Here is a 16,591-nt window from a genome sequence, read left to right on the forward strand (position 1 = left end):
ATACATTTGTTAGTTCTTAGTGATTGAGTGAAGTGTTGAAAAGAATAACAGAAGTGGTGATCTTAAATTTGGGCGATTTGTTCTGTATTCCATCTAGTAAAGAACTATTTTTGGTTGCTATGGAGATGATTTCCATAATGTGAAAAAAGAAACTGGCAACCACATTACCAGTGCTTCCCTTAGTTGTAACATTTTTAAAAATATTCTTTAGTAAATCAAACTATTATGAATTATTACTTTCAGCAATACTGAAGCCGTATTCAGTATTGTAGTGTTAGACATGTATTAGGTACTAGTTATGAAAGGTATGGAAAACATGACCTTTATTTTATAAGACAACTGTCTTCAACATTTTTGTCCACACACTCTCTAAAAGAGTTTTTGAAAAACCTTGTAGTTCCCTTAATATTAAGACAAATTATTATTTTTTTTTATTAAATTGAGCAATTGCAAAGAATATACTCCCCCGGCTACAGCAAACAAAACTCTTACATTCTTTAAATTTAGACACTGAAATGTAAATACCATGATGTTTGAATACTCATCACTGTCCAACAACCACAACAAAAAATACATGAAATAATTTGTTTTTAACAGTTAGAAATATTAATTGTTTCCCTTCCTCTTTAAGCAAGTATTTTGATTTTCCTTTCCAACAGATTTCTATCCTAATATATTTTATACTCTACAGCCTTGGATTATGCTTTTCTGCAACAAAATAAGAACAATAATTTATTAAAAAAATTTTTTTTTTACATAGACAGAGAGAGTCAGACAGGAACAGAGAGAGATGAAAGCATCAATCATCAGTTTTTTGTTGTGACACCTTAGTTGTTCATTGATTGCTTTCTCATATGTGCCCTGACTGTGGGCCTTCAGCAGACTGAGTAACCCCTTGCTCGAGCCAGCGACCTTGGGCCCAAGCTGGTGAGCTTTGCTCAAACCAGATGAGCCCGCGCTCAAGCTGGCGACCTCGGGGTCTCGAACCTGTGTCCTCCGCATCTCAGACCGACGCTTTATCCACTGCGCCACCACCTGGTCAGGCTATTTAAAATTTTTTAATAACCATAATTGTACAAAAGTTATCTTTATAAATAAAACTAGCAAAAAATTTTTTGATGGTCACAAAGAATAAAATTTTATTGGAAATGTCATTCTTAATAGAATATATAGGGCACATTAAGAAAACATTAAAAAATTTAAGAAGTTTTTAATAAAAACAAATACTTGTAAAATAACAAGGGATGGAGCATAGAGGAACTCAGAAAGAAGAATGAGCCATTCTCTTCGGTTGGTTTGGGATAGGTTTCTTAGAGAAATGCCATTTATATGGGATCTAAAAGATTAAAAGGCATCCTTTGGGCAAATAAGATAGAAAAAGAAAACTCTAGGTGGAAGGAACAGTGTGTTCAAAGCTTGGAAGAAAAGAAAAACATGGGCTGTCTACGGGACAGGTCTTTTTTCACAAGATACATTTGTGATGCCTATTAGATATTGAAATGAAGTGTGAAATTTGGGTCTTGTTTTCAAGTGAATTTAAGAATGTAGAATTTAGTGTATAGGTTTGGACTACTGATTAACTGTACTCAAAGTCTATAAATCAGCCCAAGCTTAGATGGGATCATGTAATAAGTAAGGGTAGGCAGAAAAGAGAGTTTCAAGCACTGAGTGCTGGATCATGCCATATTTGCACATCAGGAAAGACAAGGAAGCAGTAAAAGAAAGAGAAAGGCGTGGTCAGCGATGCCCCAGAAAGCAGGTATGAAGAAAAAGTGATCCATCCTCAAATACTGCCACCTTGAGAAGGTGAGAAATGAGAAATTACCATTTTTATTGCCTTTTTAATTCCAGGTTGAAGTTCCTTTCTAATATCAATATAAGGGCTTCCTAGAAATAGTATTTAAAATTTCCAAGAGGTGTTTTTTTTTTCTTCTTTGTCATCACTCTGTTTTTGATTTCTTGTTTTATTAGATTACAGTTAGATAAATTGGCTGAGCAAAACCAACTAGGATTTTATTAGGTTTTTTACTTTAGCCAAATGCTTGACTACATTGTCAATGTGTTCCATAGATACAAGGAAATAAGATATGTTTTAATTTCATGCTGTTTCCTGTTTCTCTCTTTTAACATTGCTAACTTGATTTTCTTGTAACCTCTTTCCTGCAATGCATATTAATTTGGAATATATATTTTGTAGCTCAGTCTTATTTTATCTAACAAAAATATTGATAGATCAAAATATATAATAATCAAACATCCTCAGATGCAGGATAACTTCCCGCTCTTGGCTCCTGCTCTGCTGCTTCTGCCTCAGACAAGCACGCCACCTTGTTAGTGATTCTCCAGCAACGGGAAACATGGTTCACCTCGCAGCTTTTACTCTTGTGTATAATTATAAACTCCTGGGAACCCAATGACCTTCTTGTAAAGCCTCTCATTTCTGGGATTACAAACCTGAAGGTCTTTTTTCAAGGCAATTTATATCCCAGGAGAAAATCTAAAGGCTTTAGTGGTAGGCCTCTTTAGGGGTCCAGCAAAACCTTGTGTTCACAGTGACTTGGGTGAGAGGTGGGCTTTGCCCTGTTGGCCTTACTTCTTCTGGCAACAAAGACAATGAATTCCCACTTGGGAACGAGAGAGTGGGGTCTGGCAGCAAGTCAACACCTCTCTTCGTGCCCTTGAAGTACCTGAACTCCATATTCTAAAACTGTCTTCCTGTAAACTTAAATCCAGAAATAAGCACCTGTATGTGACAAATGAACTAGACACTAAATTTACTTAAAGATAAATTTGATACAAAGTGTAAGTAGAAATAATTTATATAGTTATTTGGAATTTCAATAAGACATACTATGCTTAAAATAAGGAATTATGCAAGGGTAAGTCAAAAGGCAATACTACAAGTTACTTGTGAAAGCAAATATTTAAGAACAACGGTTAATAAGATAAATGAGGTTAATTAAATGATCAAATAAACATGTACATTAAATACTGTATGCTACACAGCGTAAAATAGCATGATATAATAATAATTAAGAAAACTGTGAAAGGGAAAAGTATTTCTTAATAAATATAGACCATACTACTAAAGAGTGGGATTTGGATGTTGGAATTTCTACTTTTTGTCTGTTACATTATGATATTTTTAAAAATATACTTCAGTAAATAATCTTAATTTCAGTTCACACTTTTAAATACCACATTGTAATGTAAAAATGTTTTCAAAAGTCATTTTATTTATACCTATGTTTTATATGGCACTACTGCAAACATTTGCTTGTATTGATGGTAATTATAATTATTTATGATATCTGAAAACCATTATTTACTATCAAAATTAATATATTAAAATATTTGATGGATTTTCCAGTTAGTTATTCCTTTCTACATTTTGCTTCATTGATTTCCTGTCTTTTATCCCCCTTTCAATTCTCCTCTCGAATCTTCTGCCCAGAGTAGAGTTTCTCTATCTGGATTTCAATTTTTAAAGTTTACTTAAGTACATGAGGATGTTGCCAAGGATGTAAATCTCTTTGCTCGTTCAGCTGAGACTAGCTGGGAGTTTTCTTGTCCATCAGGGTTAGAAGGGACAACAATTCAAAACTCCTTACTATAAACGGTTGATACTAAATGACATTATTCACTCAGCTGACATTCAGCATCCATTATTATTATTACTGATGTTGAGACTACATTTATTAAAGCCGGGGACAGTGGAAACAGGGAGGGGCTAGGAGAGAAGAAGCAACAGGAAGTAGCCTTGGTGGGGCTGCTTTGGCTTCTCTAGAAGTGTTAGAGGAAAGAAGCCAGCCAAGCTGGGGCTACTGTCAGCTCCCTGGAAAGTCAGAGATAAGGGGCGATGGAGACAGGTTCAGGGGATAAGCCAGGGACAAGCTGCCACTGCCCACGGGTCCCCTTGTTGCAAGTCTCCCTTAGGCTTTAGGAGACACATGCCTGTGAGGGAAGACGAGGAGAAGGGGAAGGCGTAGGTGTGCTCCTGGGAGGGAGAGCAGGAGCTGGGTTCTTTGTCAATATATATTACTTATGATATCATTCTGTCTCTTTCAAGAGATTTTAGATATTAATATTATATATTCCATCATGTCATACTATGACAAATTAATTTCCATGATAACAGATACAGAAAAGAATAATTTTGTTGAGATGTGATATAAATTATGTAATAAATTTGTGAAACACTTTGAGAAATAATTTCAACAATGTTAAAACAGTGTCTAAATACCTATATCTCATTATAAATTTTTTTTTGTTTAATTCATAAAAGATTTTGCTTTTTTTTTAAGGGACAAACAATGTTTCCTAATATGAGTGTTGATCATAGGGATATAAGGATTTAAGGAACTATTAATCATATTTTTTAGATATTGCTATATGTTTTCATATGATACTTGAGTATCAACCTGCAATCAGTTCTTTTATAAGCAAGGTAATAATATGTCCATTGGTCTGCCATATTAAAAAGTCACAGATGCAAATATAATAAATTATGCATAATTTCCTTTGGAATTTATGAAACTGTTTTGCATAGTTTCCTAAAGGATGAGAGTAGAAAATCAAGCAATGTTTAATATATAGTACAATATAAATAATTCCCAAAAGAAATCATGAGCCTGTGTATCTTTATTTATTTTTTAAAAATATTTTAAGTATGCATAGGTATTTCTTATCAGTACCTTAACTTTAGCTATTCATAAACATCAACTGCATAAACCAGAAGTAGGTATTTTTATAAATTAATTTCATCCTTTGTTCTTAAAAAAATGGAATTTGAAATAAAAAGGGAGTAAGGGAAAGACAAACACTAGTTATAGTTGATCTGATATACTATGATACCCGCATAAAAATCTTTTTACAGCCTGATATAAATATTAAAACCAAGGAGTAATGAGTATTATTATTAAAACTATATATTCCATATAACACAAAATTCTGAAAGTCATAAAATCATATTAAATAATTAATATTTTTCTAAAATGCACTCACATCTTTCTTATATTCAGACAGATATAGGTAAATAATATCATTATCCACTATTTTTACCTTAGTAACCACACATTCACTGATGCTCTATTATATCAGCTTCAAGAAAAATAAGTAAACCAACTGCAATACATGTTAAGAAAAAATAGATGATGCTCCTTACCGACACATAGGGCCATTTTTCTCCACCACACAAGTCCCACCATTTCTGCAATAAGTTGTTGGACACTCTAAAAAGCAGCATCATAGAAAACCAGTTAATTATAAATATTACTAGGAAGAAGGTGATCATATTACTGTTAGTCCTTGCATCAAATCTAACTGAGAATAAATTGCTTCTAGTTGCTAAAAGCATAAGGATTCTACTAGGCTACTTTCCTGTCTTCCCCAAACTTGTTCAGTGGGCTCTGCTACCCTGGATGAGGTCATGCCCAGCTGTGGACCAGAGAAGAGGACTTTCTTCTCCCTAGATTAGGACTTGTGGTTTCCTTTTCCAAGGATATATTCTCCACTTTCCCTACTGTTACTCCTCCTTCTTTAACTAATTACAATCGGGGGCAGGGTGTTGAAGATAAGAGGAAAGAGTTTTATTTTTCAGGTGCCAGAGGCAGGCTCAGCTGAATAGAACAGATGTAAATTTCCTTCATAAACAAGAATTGAGCTGGTTTGATTAAAAAATAGCGCACCAATATGATAAGGCATAAATAGATACAATCCTTGTTAGATAAACCATTTTATGGATATTTTTTGGTCTTAAGTGCCATTTTAGTCTTCCTTAAATGAGAGTTTTGTTTTAGAAAAAAACAGTGGAGTATCTCTCTCTTTTTATTTTTTGTGACAGAGACAGAGAGAGTCAGAGAGAGGGACAGATAGGGACAGACAGACAGGAAGGGAGATGAAAAGCATCAATTCTTTGTTGTGGCACCTTGGCTGTTCTTGATTGCTTTCTCATATGTGTCCTGACTGGGGGACTATGGCAGAGCAAGTGACCCCTTGCTTAAGCCAGCAACCTTTGGGCTCAAGCCAGTGACCATGGGTTACGTCTATGATTCCACGCTCAAGTCAGCGACCCTGCGCTAAAGCCAGTGACCCTGTGCTCAAGCCAGATAAGCCCATGCTCAAGCCTGATGAGCCCATGCTCAAGCCGGTGACCTTGGAGTTTCAAACCTGGGTCATCTGCATCTCAGTCTGATGCTCTATTCACTGTGCCACCATGTGGTCAGGCACCAGTAGATATCTGATAATGCAAACTATCAAAAATACACACAGTTGCCCATTTTTTATTGGGGTCATTAATAATTACTTTTTTTTAATAATTACTTTTATTTGTAGCAAGTGAGACACAGGCTAGCTTTACATCATAAAGATTCTGTGGGAATCTAGCTATGTCCTTTCTTGCACTGAATAATGGATCACTGTGGAAAGAAGAGTGCTGTTGGCCAAATCAAGAAGTGAACCCTGGTAGTTTGGGACAGAAGATTTGTAGATTACCTCTAATAGTTCTTATGAGTTTCTGCCTTTGAGTCAGGTTTTTCATCCATAAAATGGAAACATAGTACACAGTATTCTCATCTTTAATTTACTCAAAACAATTTAGAGCAGAGGGTAGATGAAGTGAAGGGGATGAATATAACTATTTAGTAATGAAGAGACTAAATATATCTCCAGTCAAGAAGTATATAGATAGTTCTCTAGATGGGAACTAGGAATCCATGGGGTTGATTTTAGAATCAGCCCTGGTTTCCAGGCTCTTTAGCCAAGTTCAGATCTCACTGCCTGTACCCTCTTGATTGGTTATCATGGCCATGTGTCTAGCGGTGAATACAACTCATGACTAACTTTGTAGAAAGATCATTCTTGGAAGAATTCAAGTTTGATTCCACTGTGGTGTATCACTTTGGGAAAGCAGGAACACCTATAAACTGAACAAGTGATCACTATAAAACCAAAAGTAACTCTTAAATGTAAACAAATTGCAACAAGTCACTTATCTTTGTTATTGTTGTTGTTTTTCTTAATGTGTAGAGAGACTAGGAAATGACAACTCTTAAGCAGTGGATTTCTGGGAAGACTTAGAGTCATGTGAGTCCTGATTTTTCCTCCATGATATGTACTCAGTTAATAAGTTGTGTGCCTTTGGGCTAAGTACTTTAAGGTTCTTCATGTTTAAAGTGAGGATTACATTACTTTTCTTATAGGGCTACTGGGAGGATAAATTACATATATTTGTAATATTTCTACAAGAGTGGATGGTATGTATAAATTATTAAATATTTTTTCTCATGTATCCCTCTATTTTTGGGGCTCTTTGAATTTCTCATGAAATCTAATATCCATTACCACTGCATTCTCCAACTTCTCATCTTTCTTTTCTTCTTCCCCTTATAACATTATGATCACCACTACCACTTACTGAAGGCCTGCTTTATGTCATATTCTGTCCTAAGCTACCTCATTTAATCTTCAGAGTACTCTGTGGTACATCCTGTACATATCTTTTTTTTTTTTTTTTTTTACAGAGGAGGAAACTAGTTAATAAGTTAATGCTGAAGTTAACAGCAAGGAAGCAGAGGATATTGAATTAAATTCCTGTCCTCTAACTCCAAAGCTGGTCAATTTCAAAAAGTCAAATGATCTGCTATTCAGTTCCGAATTTCCATAACCCCTTGCAGTTGTCGCTTTGGATCAGATGGCCTTTCTGTACTGCCACAGATGAAATGGCCACGTACACAATTAACAGCAGAGCAGTTTCAGAACTGTCTGGATTTTAAGAGCCCACCACGAAGCTTGTGCAGCAAACCAGTTCCCATTTGGCACAGACTGTTCTCTTTATCTTGAACTCCCAGCACTGGGACTGCAGAAGAGATTAATGTTGCTCAGAAGCTTGAAATAGTTCCACTGTACTTGCATAAGAAGCTGTTGTTTGTTTTTTGTTTTTTTTTTTTGTTTCTTTTTAAACCTTTTGAAATGGTATTTTTCTTTATTATTATTTTCATATATTAAATTATATTCATAATATTCCATCCTCTAAATTTATATTTTAGTGCCTTTTCCTAATTTTCCGTCAATTAAGGGATTATCATAATGATAGTATCGCCATTATTAACCTATACTACTGCAAATTACTGAAGACTTTCAATTTAAATTAAATCAGACAAATTCTGCTCAATGATTTTCTGCTGCATAAGCAGTCAAATTTGAAAATAATATGTCTTTTTAGTGAAACTTGGGAACCAGACTCATTGAAATGTACTTAACTGGTAACACCCATACATTGCCTGAGCTTGATGTTCTTGCTAATGACTTAAACCTCAAGGTGAGGGTAGAGCAGCTGCTCACCATCTGTTGTATGACCACTGGGATAATTATTGGATGCTGTAAGGATTGGGTTCATAAAAGTCTATGAAATGCTGACCATAAAGGAATATGATGTGGAAGAAACAGGGAAGTATAATGTGCACTGATGCATCTCAGCGTGGATTAGCACTAAAGGCATCTAAAAAACGGAAGCATTGATTTTATGTACTTGTTTGAGAAACTAAAATGCATTTAAAATGTAAATAGAGAACACATAACACAATAGTCATTTTATTTCTGAAGACTATTTCACTAGTGGTTTTTTTTTTTTTTTTTTTTTTACAGAGACAGAGAGAAAGGGATAGACAGACAGGAACGGAGAGTTGAGAAGCATCAATCATTAGTTTTTTGTTGCGTGTTGCAACACCTTGGTTGTTCATTGATTGCTTTCTCATATGTGCCTTGACCAGGGGCCTTCAGTAGACCAAGTAACCCCTTGCTCGAGCCAGCGACCTTGGGTCAAAGCTGGTGAGCTTTGCTCAAACCAGATGAGCCCGCGCTCAAGCTGGTGACCTCGGGGTCTCGAATCTGGGTCCTCCACATCCCAGTCCGAAGCTCTATCCACTGTGCCACCACCTGGTCAGGGAGTTTCACTAGTTCTTTTCACTGTAACCCAGAAGCTGCGGCAATATGACCTGTACATTGTAAATGAACTGTAAATGAATTGGTGAGGATTAAAATAGATGGGCAACAAAAACATATTCTATATTATTACTTACAGGGTATCTATCACTTGGTATGAGTGGCAGGTTGTCTTTTTTTGAATGTGTTTTTAAAGGTCAAAGCAGACAATAAACCATAGCATCTTATAATGTATCTGCTCTCATATATTCAATATAATTGTCCTGAAGAAAGCTCACTTCTATGTAAATACGTTTGGGTACTGGACCTAAGTACGGTGTCTTAAGTTTCAAATAATGGAATTTTCTCATTAATATCTGTCTCACTCTATGAAGACAGAGCAAGAGGATTTACTTTTGGTTGTCTAATCTGATGTATAGGGAAATAAAGAGAAATAAAGAGCATTTATGTTGGCCTATTTTATAGGACCAGATTTGCTCACTTTTGATTTCGTTTTTTTTTTATATAAACTTTATTTATTTATTTATTTATTTTTAAATTTTTTATTTTATTTTATTTATTCATTTTTTTAGAGAGGAGAGAGAGAGGGAGAGAGACAGAGAGAGAGAGAGAGAGAAAGAAAGAAGGGGGGAGGAGCTGGAAGCATCAACTCCCATATGTGCTTTGACCAGGCAAGCCCAGAGTTTTGAACCAGCGACCTCAGCATTTCCAGGTCGATGCTTTATCCACTGCGCCACCACAGGTCAGGCTGATTTCGTTTTGTATTAATAAAATTCAGTGCTGTGTGAGGATTCATATTCAGCAGCATAAAAATTAAGATTTCCTACACTATAATTTGATTATAAATGTGATTATAATTATCATGCTGTTGTCACTTATAATGTTTTTTCTTGAAAAATACAAAGATATAGTAGTCTTATGAAAATACAAAGAATATAGTTTTTTAGCAATGTTTATATAGAATAAGCATGAGTTTATTATATGGTATTATATATATTTGTAATACTTAAATGTCAACATTTTTTCTGCCCCCAAACCAATAATAGAAATGCAATTATTTCCAGCTTGCTATTATTTGAATTTTGAGTATTAATGTTAGTATTGTCTGCAGGTTAAGTTACTGTCTGATATTGCAAAGACTGTTTGAGTTGGAATGGAGTACCTGAGCAGCTGGACTCATCCAGCTGGAAGTCCAAGCAGTTGGCAAGCCCATCGCAGCGCTCGTGAACTGGGACGCAGCTGTTCGAGGAGGTGCACACCAGAGCTCCATCAGAACAGCTGACATTGGCTGAAAGAAAAAGAAGACAATCATCATCATCTTTTCTGAGAATTTTTTTCTAATGAAATAATACAATTTGTTGTATTATCCTTCATTTTTCTATTCCCATATTCAAATTATATGTTAAATTTAATAAATTAAAATTTTCTTTAAAAACAAATGTGTTGATGGAATAATTTCTCAGCTCTGCATTATGTATGTAGAAAATGCATTGTATGTGCTATATAGTCTGGATCGATTTTAGACTAGAGGCAAGTTTATATCAAGGCAGGTATCTGTTGCTCCCCTAATGTCCCTGATATCATGTACAATTGAACTGTTAAGTACTGAAACTTGCTTGAAAGTCCAACAATTTCCAACGGAAATATAAGTCATGAGTTGTCGCTAGGTACCCATTAGATCTGGGTGATGGTGTAGGTCACAGCAGCTCAATGTACAATGACTATGTGCCTTCACAGCATTGTGTTAGTGCATGATGAGAGATTTTACAATTCCCAGAGTCTCTTGTTAGCCTGACTTCAGGAATAAGCAGACATCTTATTCACAAGACTTTGATTGTTTCAAAAAAAATGTCTTTATTGATGCCTGTCAAGAATACCGAGAGTTTAATGGCAATCTAGTCCTGCGAAGCACTTGGCCTCCCTTGGATTCCACTCTTTGTCCTTAAACTGTATTTCTCTGTCCCCTCTCAGGTTCTCTAGTCTCTTTAGGATTATGAGTCCCTATAAAGGAGTAAGCTATGTTTTCGACTCTATTTATGAGTTAGGGCTGAACCAGAACTTTTCAGTCTGGGCTGACATCTGTGTCTCTCTCCTCCTGATTATTTGAGAACCTGGAAACCAGCAGGCTTGGGTTTCAGGCCTAATCTCTATTTTTGCTTATTCTACCTCAGTTTTCTATGCCAATATTTAATGTCTCCAAGGCTTTTTATGTGATAGTTCTTCTATCTAGTATTACTATGTGTTTTGAACAGAGAAAAAGCATCAAAGTATGAACCCATTGGTTAACACTGTTCTTCTAACCTTCTTCCTTTGAGTCATAGCACTTTGCAGAGATACGTGGAAGACAGTAGTGAATAGCCAGGGCTTTTTGGGGCTTCAACCAAGTTAAAACAAACAAACATCTGCTTTTATTATTAATGGTGTCATATAAAGTATATTATTTGAACATTTTAATCCAAATCTGCTGCTAAAAATTTTAAAAGGACTCAACTGGGAAGCTACTTCTACTAGAATAAAGACAACTAAGTTCAAACTTCTCAAGCTAAATGGCTAGTCTAGATGACACAGGAGTTAAGGTCCGAGTGTGTGGTTCTTGCACAGATTGTCAGTTAAGTTCCAATACATATCTCTTCAGGCATAATTGTAGGTTGGAAGGAATTGTTTATTTGACTTATCATAGGATTTTGGCACAGTTTAGTATGAGAACTGCTTATCAAAATTTATTTTCAAGTTGAACATAGAAATAGTGTTTTTAAAAATATGTATTTTCATTGATTAAAATGTTGGCTCTGAAAAATTAAAGTGATGCTCTTCATTCAGCAATCATTCCGGAAGTGCTAGGACATCAATTCAACACCAATAAATATTGTTAAACTGTCACTGCATGGAAGACACTGTGCTTAGCACTTCAACTTCAACAAGAGTACAGGGGAAATATTTTTAAAAAGAAAAATCAGAACATGGCAACAAAAGCAAGATAACAATACAAGAGTGACTGGCAGTTCAAAATCATAATAAAAGAAACACCAGAAGCCCACACTGAGCTGGTAAAGCATTGCTATAGAAAAACACTATAAAACAAGAGATTCCTTTAGTGCAGGGGTCCCCAACCCCGGGGCTGCAGACCAGTATGGGTCCGTGGGCCATTTGGTACCGGTCCTCAGAGAAAGAATAAATAACTTACATTATTTCCGTTTTATTTATATTTAAGTCTGAACAATGTTTTATTTTTAAAAAATGACCAGATTCCCTCTGTTACATCTGTCTAAGAATCACTCTTGACACTTGTCTCGGTCACGTGATACATTTATCTGTCCCACTCTAAAGGCCGGTCCGTGAAAATATTTTCTGATATTAAACCGGTCTGTGGACCAAAAAAGGTTGAGGACCACTGCTTTAGTGTAAGGAGGTCTGTAAAAAGGAAATACTTTTGTTATCATTGTTTTGTATTACAAGGGACCAAGAAATAATATAAGATGATAGTTTGAATGTTTTAAATAATATTATAATATTATATAATATAAATTTAATATAATAAGTTGAAATTTGTATACAAAGATAGTAGACACAACTCATCTACTTATAAAGCATTATTTTGAACCCTTCTCTCAGAAATACAAATTTGTCCACATTCCTTCACCCAGTTTTCAATGGGACTGGTAGCTTATTTTCAAGATGATTACACAATGAAGGTCTTTAGCTTATCAGTGTTATAAATTCTCAATTATGGCTCAAATATCATTAAAAGATATAAAATATACCTGTATAATAAAATAAACAGTTTCAATTTATAAAAAGTTTTACTTTTTTCTTTTTTATAGAAAGTTTTTAGTTTAAGCAGTTAACAATTAGCCTTTTATGAAATTGAAAACTAAAAATCATAGTTTCTATGGCATTTTAAATAATATAACATTAAAGTTAATGAATGTTTATCAATTTTGTCTTAAAAGTAGGTGACAAATTATGAATGCAATTAATATTTATTGATACATATACTGGAAAGGACATTGTACCAAATATAGAAAAACAAATGAACTACTACTCTTTTTCTCTTCTATTATTAATACATATGCATCAATGAAAATTTACAAAATTAGTTGGCCAATGGGTAACACCAGCAGGAGATTAATATAAGGGAAAGACTGTGAGATCACCCTTTGACCAAAAAGCATGACTTTTTACAAATAGACCTCTCTGACTCCAGGTTCATACAACTATTCTTTCCTCTTATATCCTTTTGGTCTATGTGCAATCAAATCCCCTCTTCATACTATCCTTCTGCATACTATTTTCCTAATAAATAATCCCTTTTTTAAAACATTCTTAAATTATACAGTACCAATGTGCCATCTATTCTTTGACAGAATACTGATTGATGAAATTATGAAATCTTCTTAGAATGAGGATTGCTATCAGTGAGAAGAATGTTCCTAGTTTTGTGCTATATTCCCATATAATTAAACCACACTTTTTTTTCACTTTATAAGGGAAAGGGGATATTTTCGATAAAATAAGTATTACTCAATTCATTAAAACATTTCCAATGGAAAGACAGTATTAATTACAAACTATTTTGCCTGACCTATGGTGGTGCAGTGGATAAAGCGTCGACCTGGAAATGCTGAGGTCGCTGGTTCAAAACCCTGGGCTTGCCTGGTCAAGGCACATATGGGAGTTGATGCTTCCAGCTCCCCCCCCCCTCTATCTCTCCTCTCTGTCTCTCCCTCTTCTCTCTAAAATGAATAAATAAATAAATAAATAAATAAATAAATAAATAAATAAATAAATAAAAATAATTACAAACTATTTCTAAACATTGAAATCCTCACAGATTTGTTTAAACATTCTGACCATTACAGCATTTACTGTATTTTTGCAAGAATAGACCTCCAAATATCAATTGCTATTGATTTTCCTGCATAAAATTGTAAACATCTTAGAATCCTATTCCTACATTTAAACATGTGCAAACCTCTCAAAACAAACAAACCATACCAATACTCCCCTTATTTTGTCCTACATCCCACTAAATGTCAACTTCTTGAAATAGCTGCCTATAATTGATTTCTCTTTGCCGTTTCCCATTTTCTTTACAGAAGATTGACTCAGAATTCTCTCCCCTTCCACTGCAAATTCTCTCTTCAAAAATCACCAGAAACCACCTTTTGCTTATCCTAACCTATATTTTTTAGTCTTTCTCTCTCAGAAGCATTCCAACCTGTGAACACTCTCTGATACTTAAAACTTTCTACCTTTAACATCATGAACCTCTTTTTGTGGTTCTGAGGTTCTCAGTGTCTTTTAATGTTTGGTTTTCTTAACTGTCCTTCAGATGTTCCTTAGGATGCTATCTGCCACCTTCTGTTTTTACTCCATGTGGTTTCAAGCATCATATGCTCATGGCCACGCATCTCTATAGACTTTGCTTATCTCTTTCCTGAGCTCTAGATACTCATTTCTAAACACATTCTGAACAATGCTATGTAGATGTGCCGCGGATATCACAAACACAACATGTTTAAAAATAAAGCCACACTCTTATCCTAAGAGGTCCTTCTCCTCTATTTTCTCCATCTCAAAAAATGGCAAATTTGTTGTCCTGTTGCCCAAATCAGAAATTTGATCACTTCTCTTCCTTTTCACCTGAATGTCTCTTAAACCTATTCCTATTTTTACCCCAGCCAGTGCTCAGCAAACTCATTGGTCAACAGTGCCAAATATCAACAGTACAACGATTGAAATTTCTTTTGAGAGCCAATTTTTAAAAATTTAAACTATATAGGTAGGTACATTCCTTATCGAGGTAGCGCCTGCACGTGGTATTTTATGGAAGAGCCACACTCAAGGGGCCAAAGAGCCGCATGTGGCTCATGAGCCGCAGTTTGCCGACCAGGGCCCAGACCATTATTTAATCAGTCCTTTTATAGTTTAACTGCAACACCTCCTAACTAGTCCTTCTTCCCCACTCTAATACATTGCATGTACTCCTGAAATGGTTGTGTAGCCCTAGCAAGATGGGGTGGGGCACTTCAAGATCTAGCCCTGCTTTCTTTTCCAGACTTATTTCTCACCACAAACTACTCTAGTTATATAAAATGTGCTTCAAAGAACCATTTCTCTATTCATAGAACATTATTTAATGGAATTAAGCATCTTTCTGTGCCTAGTGACTACTTCTCTTTCCAAATTTGGCTCTTTTTAAAGTTTACAGACTCCCTAGTTCCACAGTTATAGAGTAGCCTATGTATTCAATACCCTGTATCTATCTCTGTCACAGAACTTATCACATGAAATTTCCAACTGTCACTAACTAATCTCCTGCAGTAATATATGATGTTTCTATGAACTGAGCTGGTACAATGCCATACCCATCTGTATCATCAGTGCCCAATACAACAGGTGGCATCAATTGTGTTCCTACTGAAAGTGTGTGCATGAATGAATGAATGTGAGTTTACAAAACACCATTCTAAAACAGTAGGTGAGCCCAGATAAAAAAATATTATACCTTCAATTTTTTGGTGAAATGCCATCATTGGATGCTTTTATTTGGTAATTTTACTAAAGCATTTGTCTATTATTCATTTTCATACAATTTACATAGTCAGAACTCAATTAAATATTTTAGAGATGGATAGAAGGAATTTGCTCATGATAGCAGTCTATTTCTAATGTGGACTTATTTCCTTTTGGAAGCAGAACTCCATATACTGCTACCTTATCAAACACCAATTTTCAACAAATGTCTAAAGTATAAGGATACAGTACCTTCCTAAGCTTTCCTTTAAATAGCATTGTTATTTCAAGTCAAATATCACATGATTATATTGAACTTAATATGATTTCTGTCAGCCAAATTACATTAAAGCCCTGATGGGAACAGGAATAAGTAAGTTGGCAGGCTCTCTTTTCTTTATTCCCTTCCATTTGTTTACCTAGCCTCTAAGAAAATATAAGACTTGACAGGTTGGCTTTATTACATAAAGAATATACCTGTACTAAATAGCAGGGAGTTAGAAAGTCAGTCTCTAAGTTTAATTCAGGAAAAGAAGTTAACTGATTTAAGACTGAAATTTTTGATTATTTTTTATTTTACAGTTAAGGCTGAAACCTTTAAACATCCAGAGGCTGTCTCCCTTTTCCTTCATTCATCTTTACATCTTTTCCAATAGTTACCATAACTCTGGATGCCCACACTCAACAGGGCACTGATTATTATATTTCTTTCAATATTTCCCTCTTGTGGTTATACTCCAAATTGCTTTTTACTATTTCAAAAAAATAATGTGGTCATTTACATATGGTTTATGAAGTTCTATTACCACAGCCTCTGCCAAAAATATGATATAGTTTAATATAATATAAAACTAAGCAAAGCAAATAAATAATTACATAACATGTGAATGGTGCTTTGGTTCAATCACAGTTATGTGCCTCCCTTGAAAATTTTTGTAATTATTTAACTGAAACTTTTTATTCCCTCTGACATAGGCCAATTTTAGTAAAAATTGAAGGTGCTAAGTAAAGGGCTGGGAATTTTACATGCATTTTCTCCAATCCTCAAAGCCCTGTAAGGGAGGTATTGCATGGATGAAGACACTGACTTAAATAACTTTCCCAAGACTGAACAGGGAGTGACAAGGATGTGACT

The 16,591-nt window shown here is 34.9% G+C and overlaps 1 protein-coding gene across 1 annotated transcript in view; it reads right to left on the reverse strand.

Moving 5' to 3' along the window:
- The window catches only part of MALRD1 (MAM and LDL receptor class A domain containing 1), an 837,423-nt gene that overhangs the window by 99,948 nt on the left and 720,884 nt on the right, over positions 1-16,591 (reverse strand). Inside the window, 2 exon segments of the mRNA XM_066386561.1 lie at positions 5,165-5,231; positions 10,103-10,228. Coding sequence (XP_066242658.1) covers positions 5,165-5,231; positions 10,103-10,228 — 193 coding nt within the window.

The sequence above is a fragment of the Saccopteryx leptura genome, chromosome 5, assembly GCF_036850995.1.
Source record: "Saccopteryx leptura isolate mSacLep1 chromosome 5, mSacLep1_pri_phased_curated, whole genome shotgun sequence".
Taxonomy (NCBI): domain Eukaryota; kingdom Metazoa; phylum Chordata; class Mammalia; order Chiroptera; family Emballonuridae; genus Saccopteryx; species Saccopteryx leptura.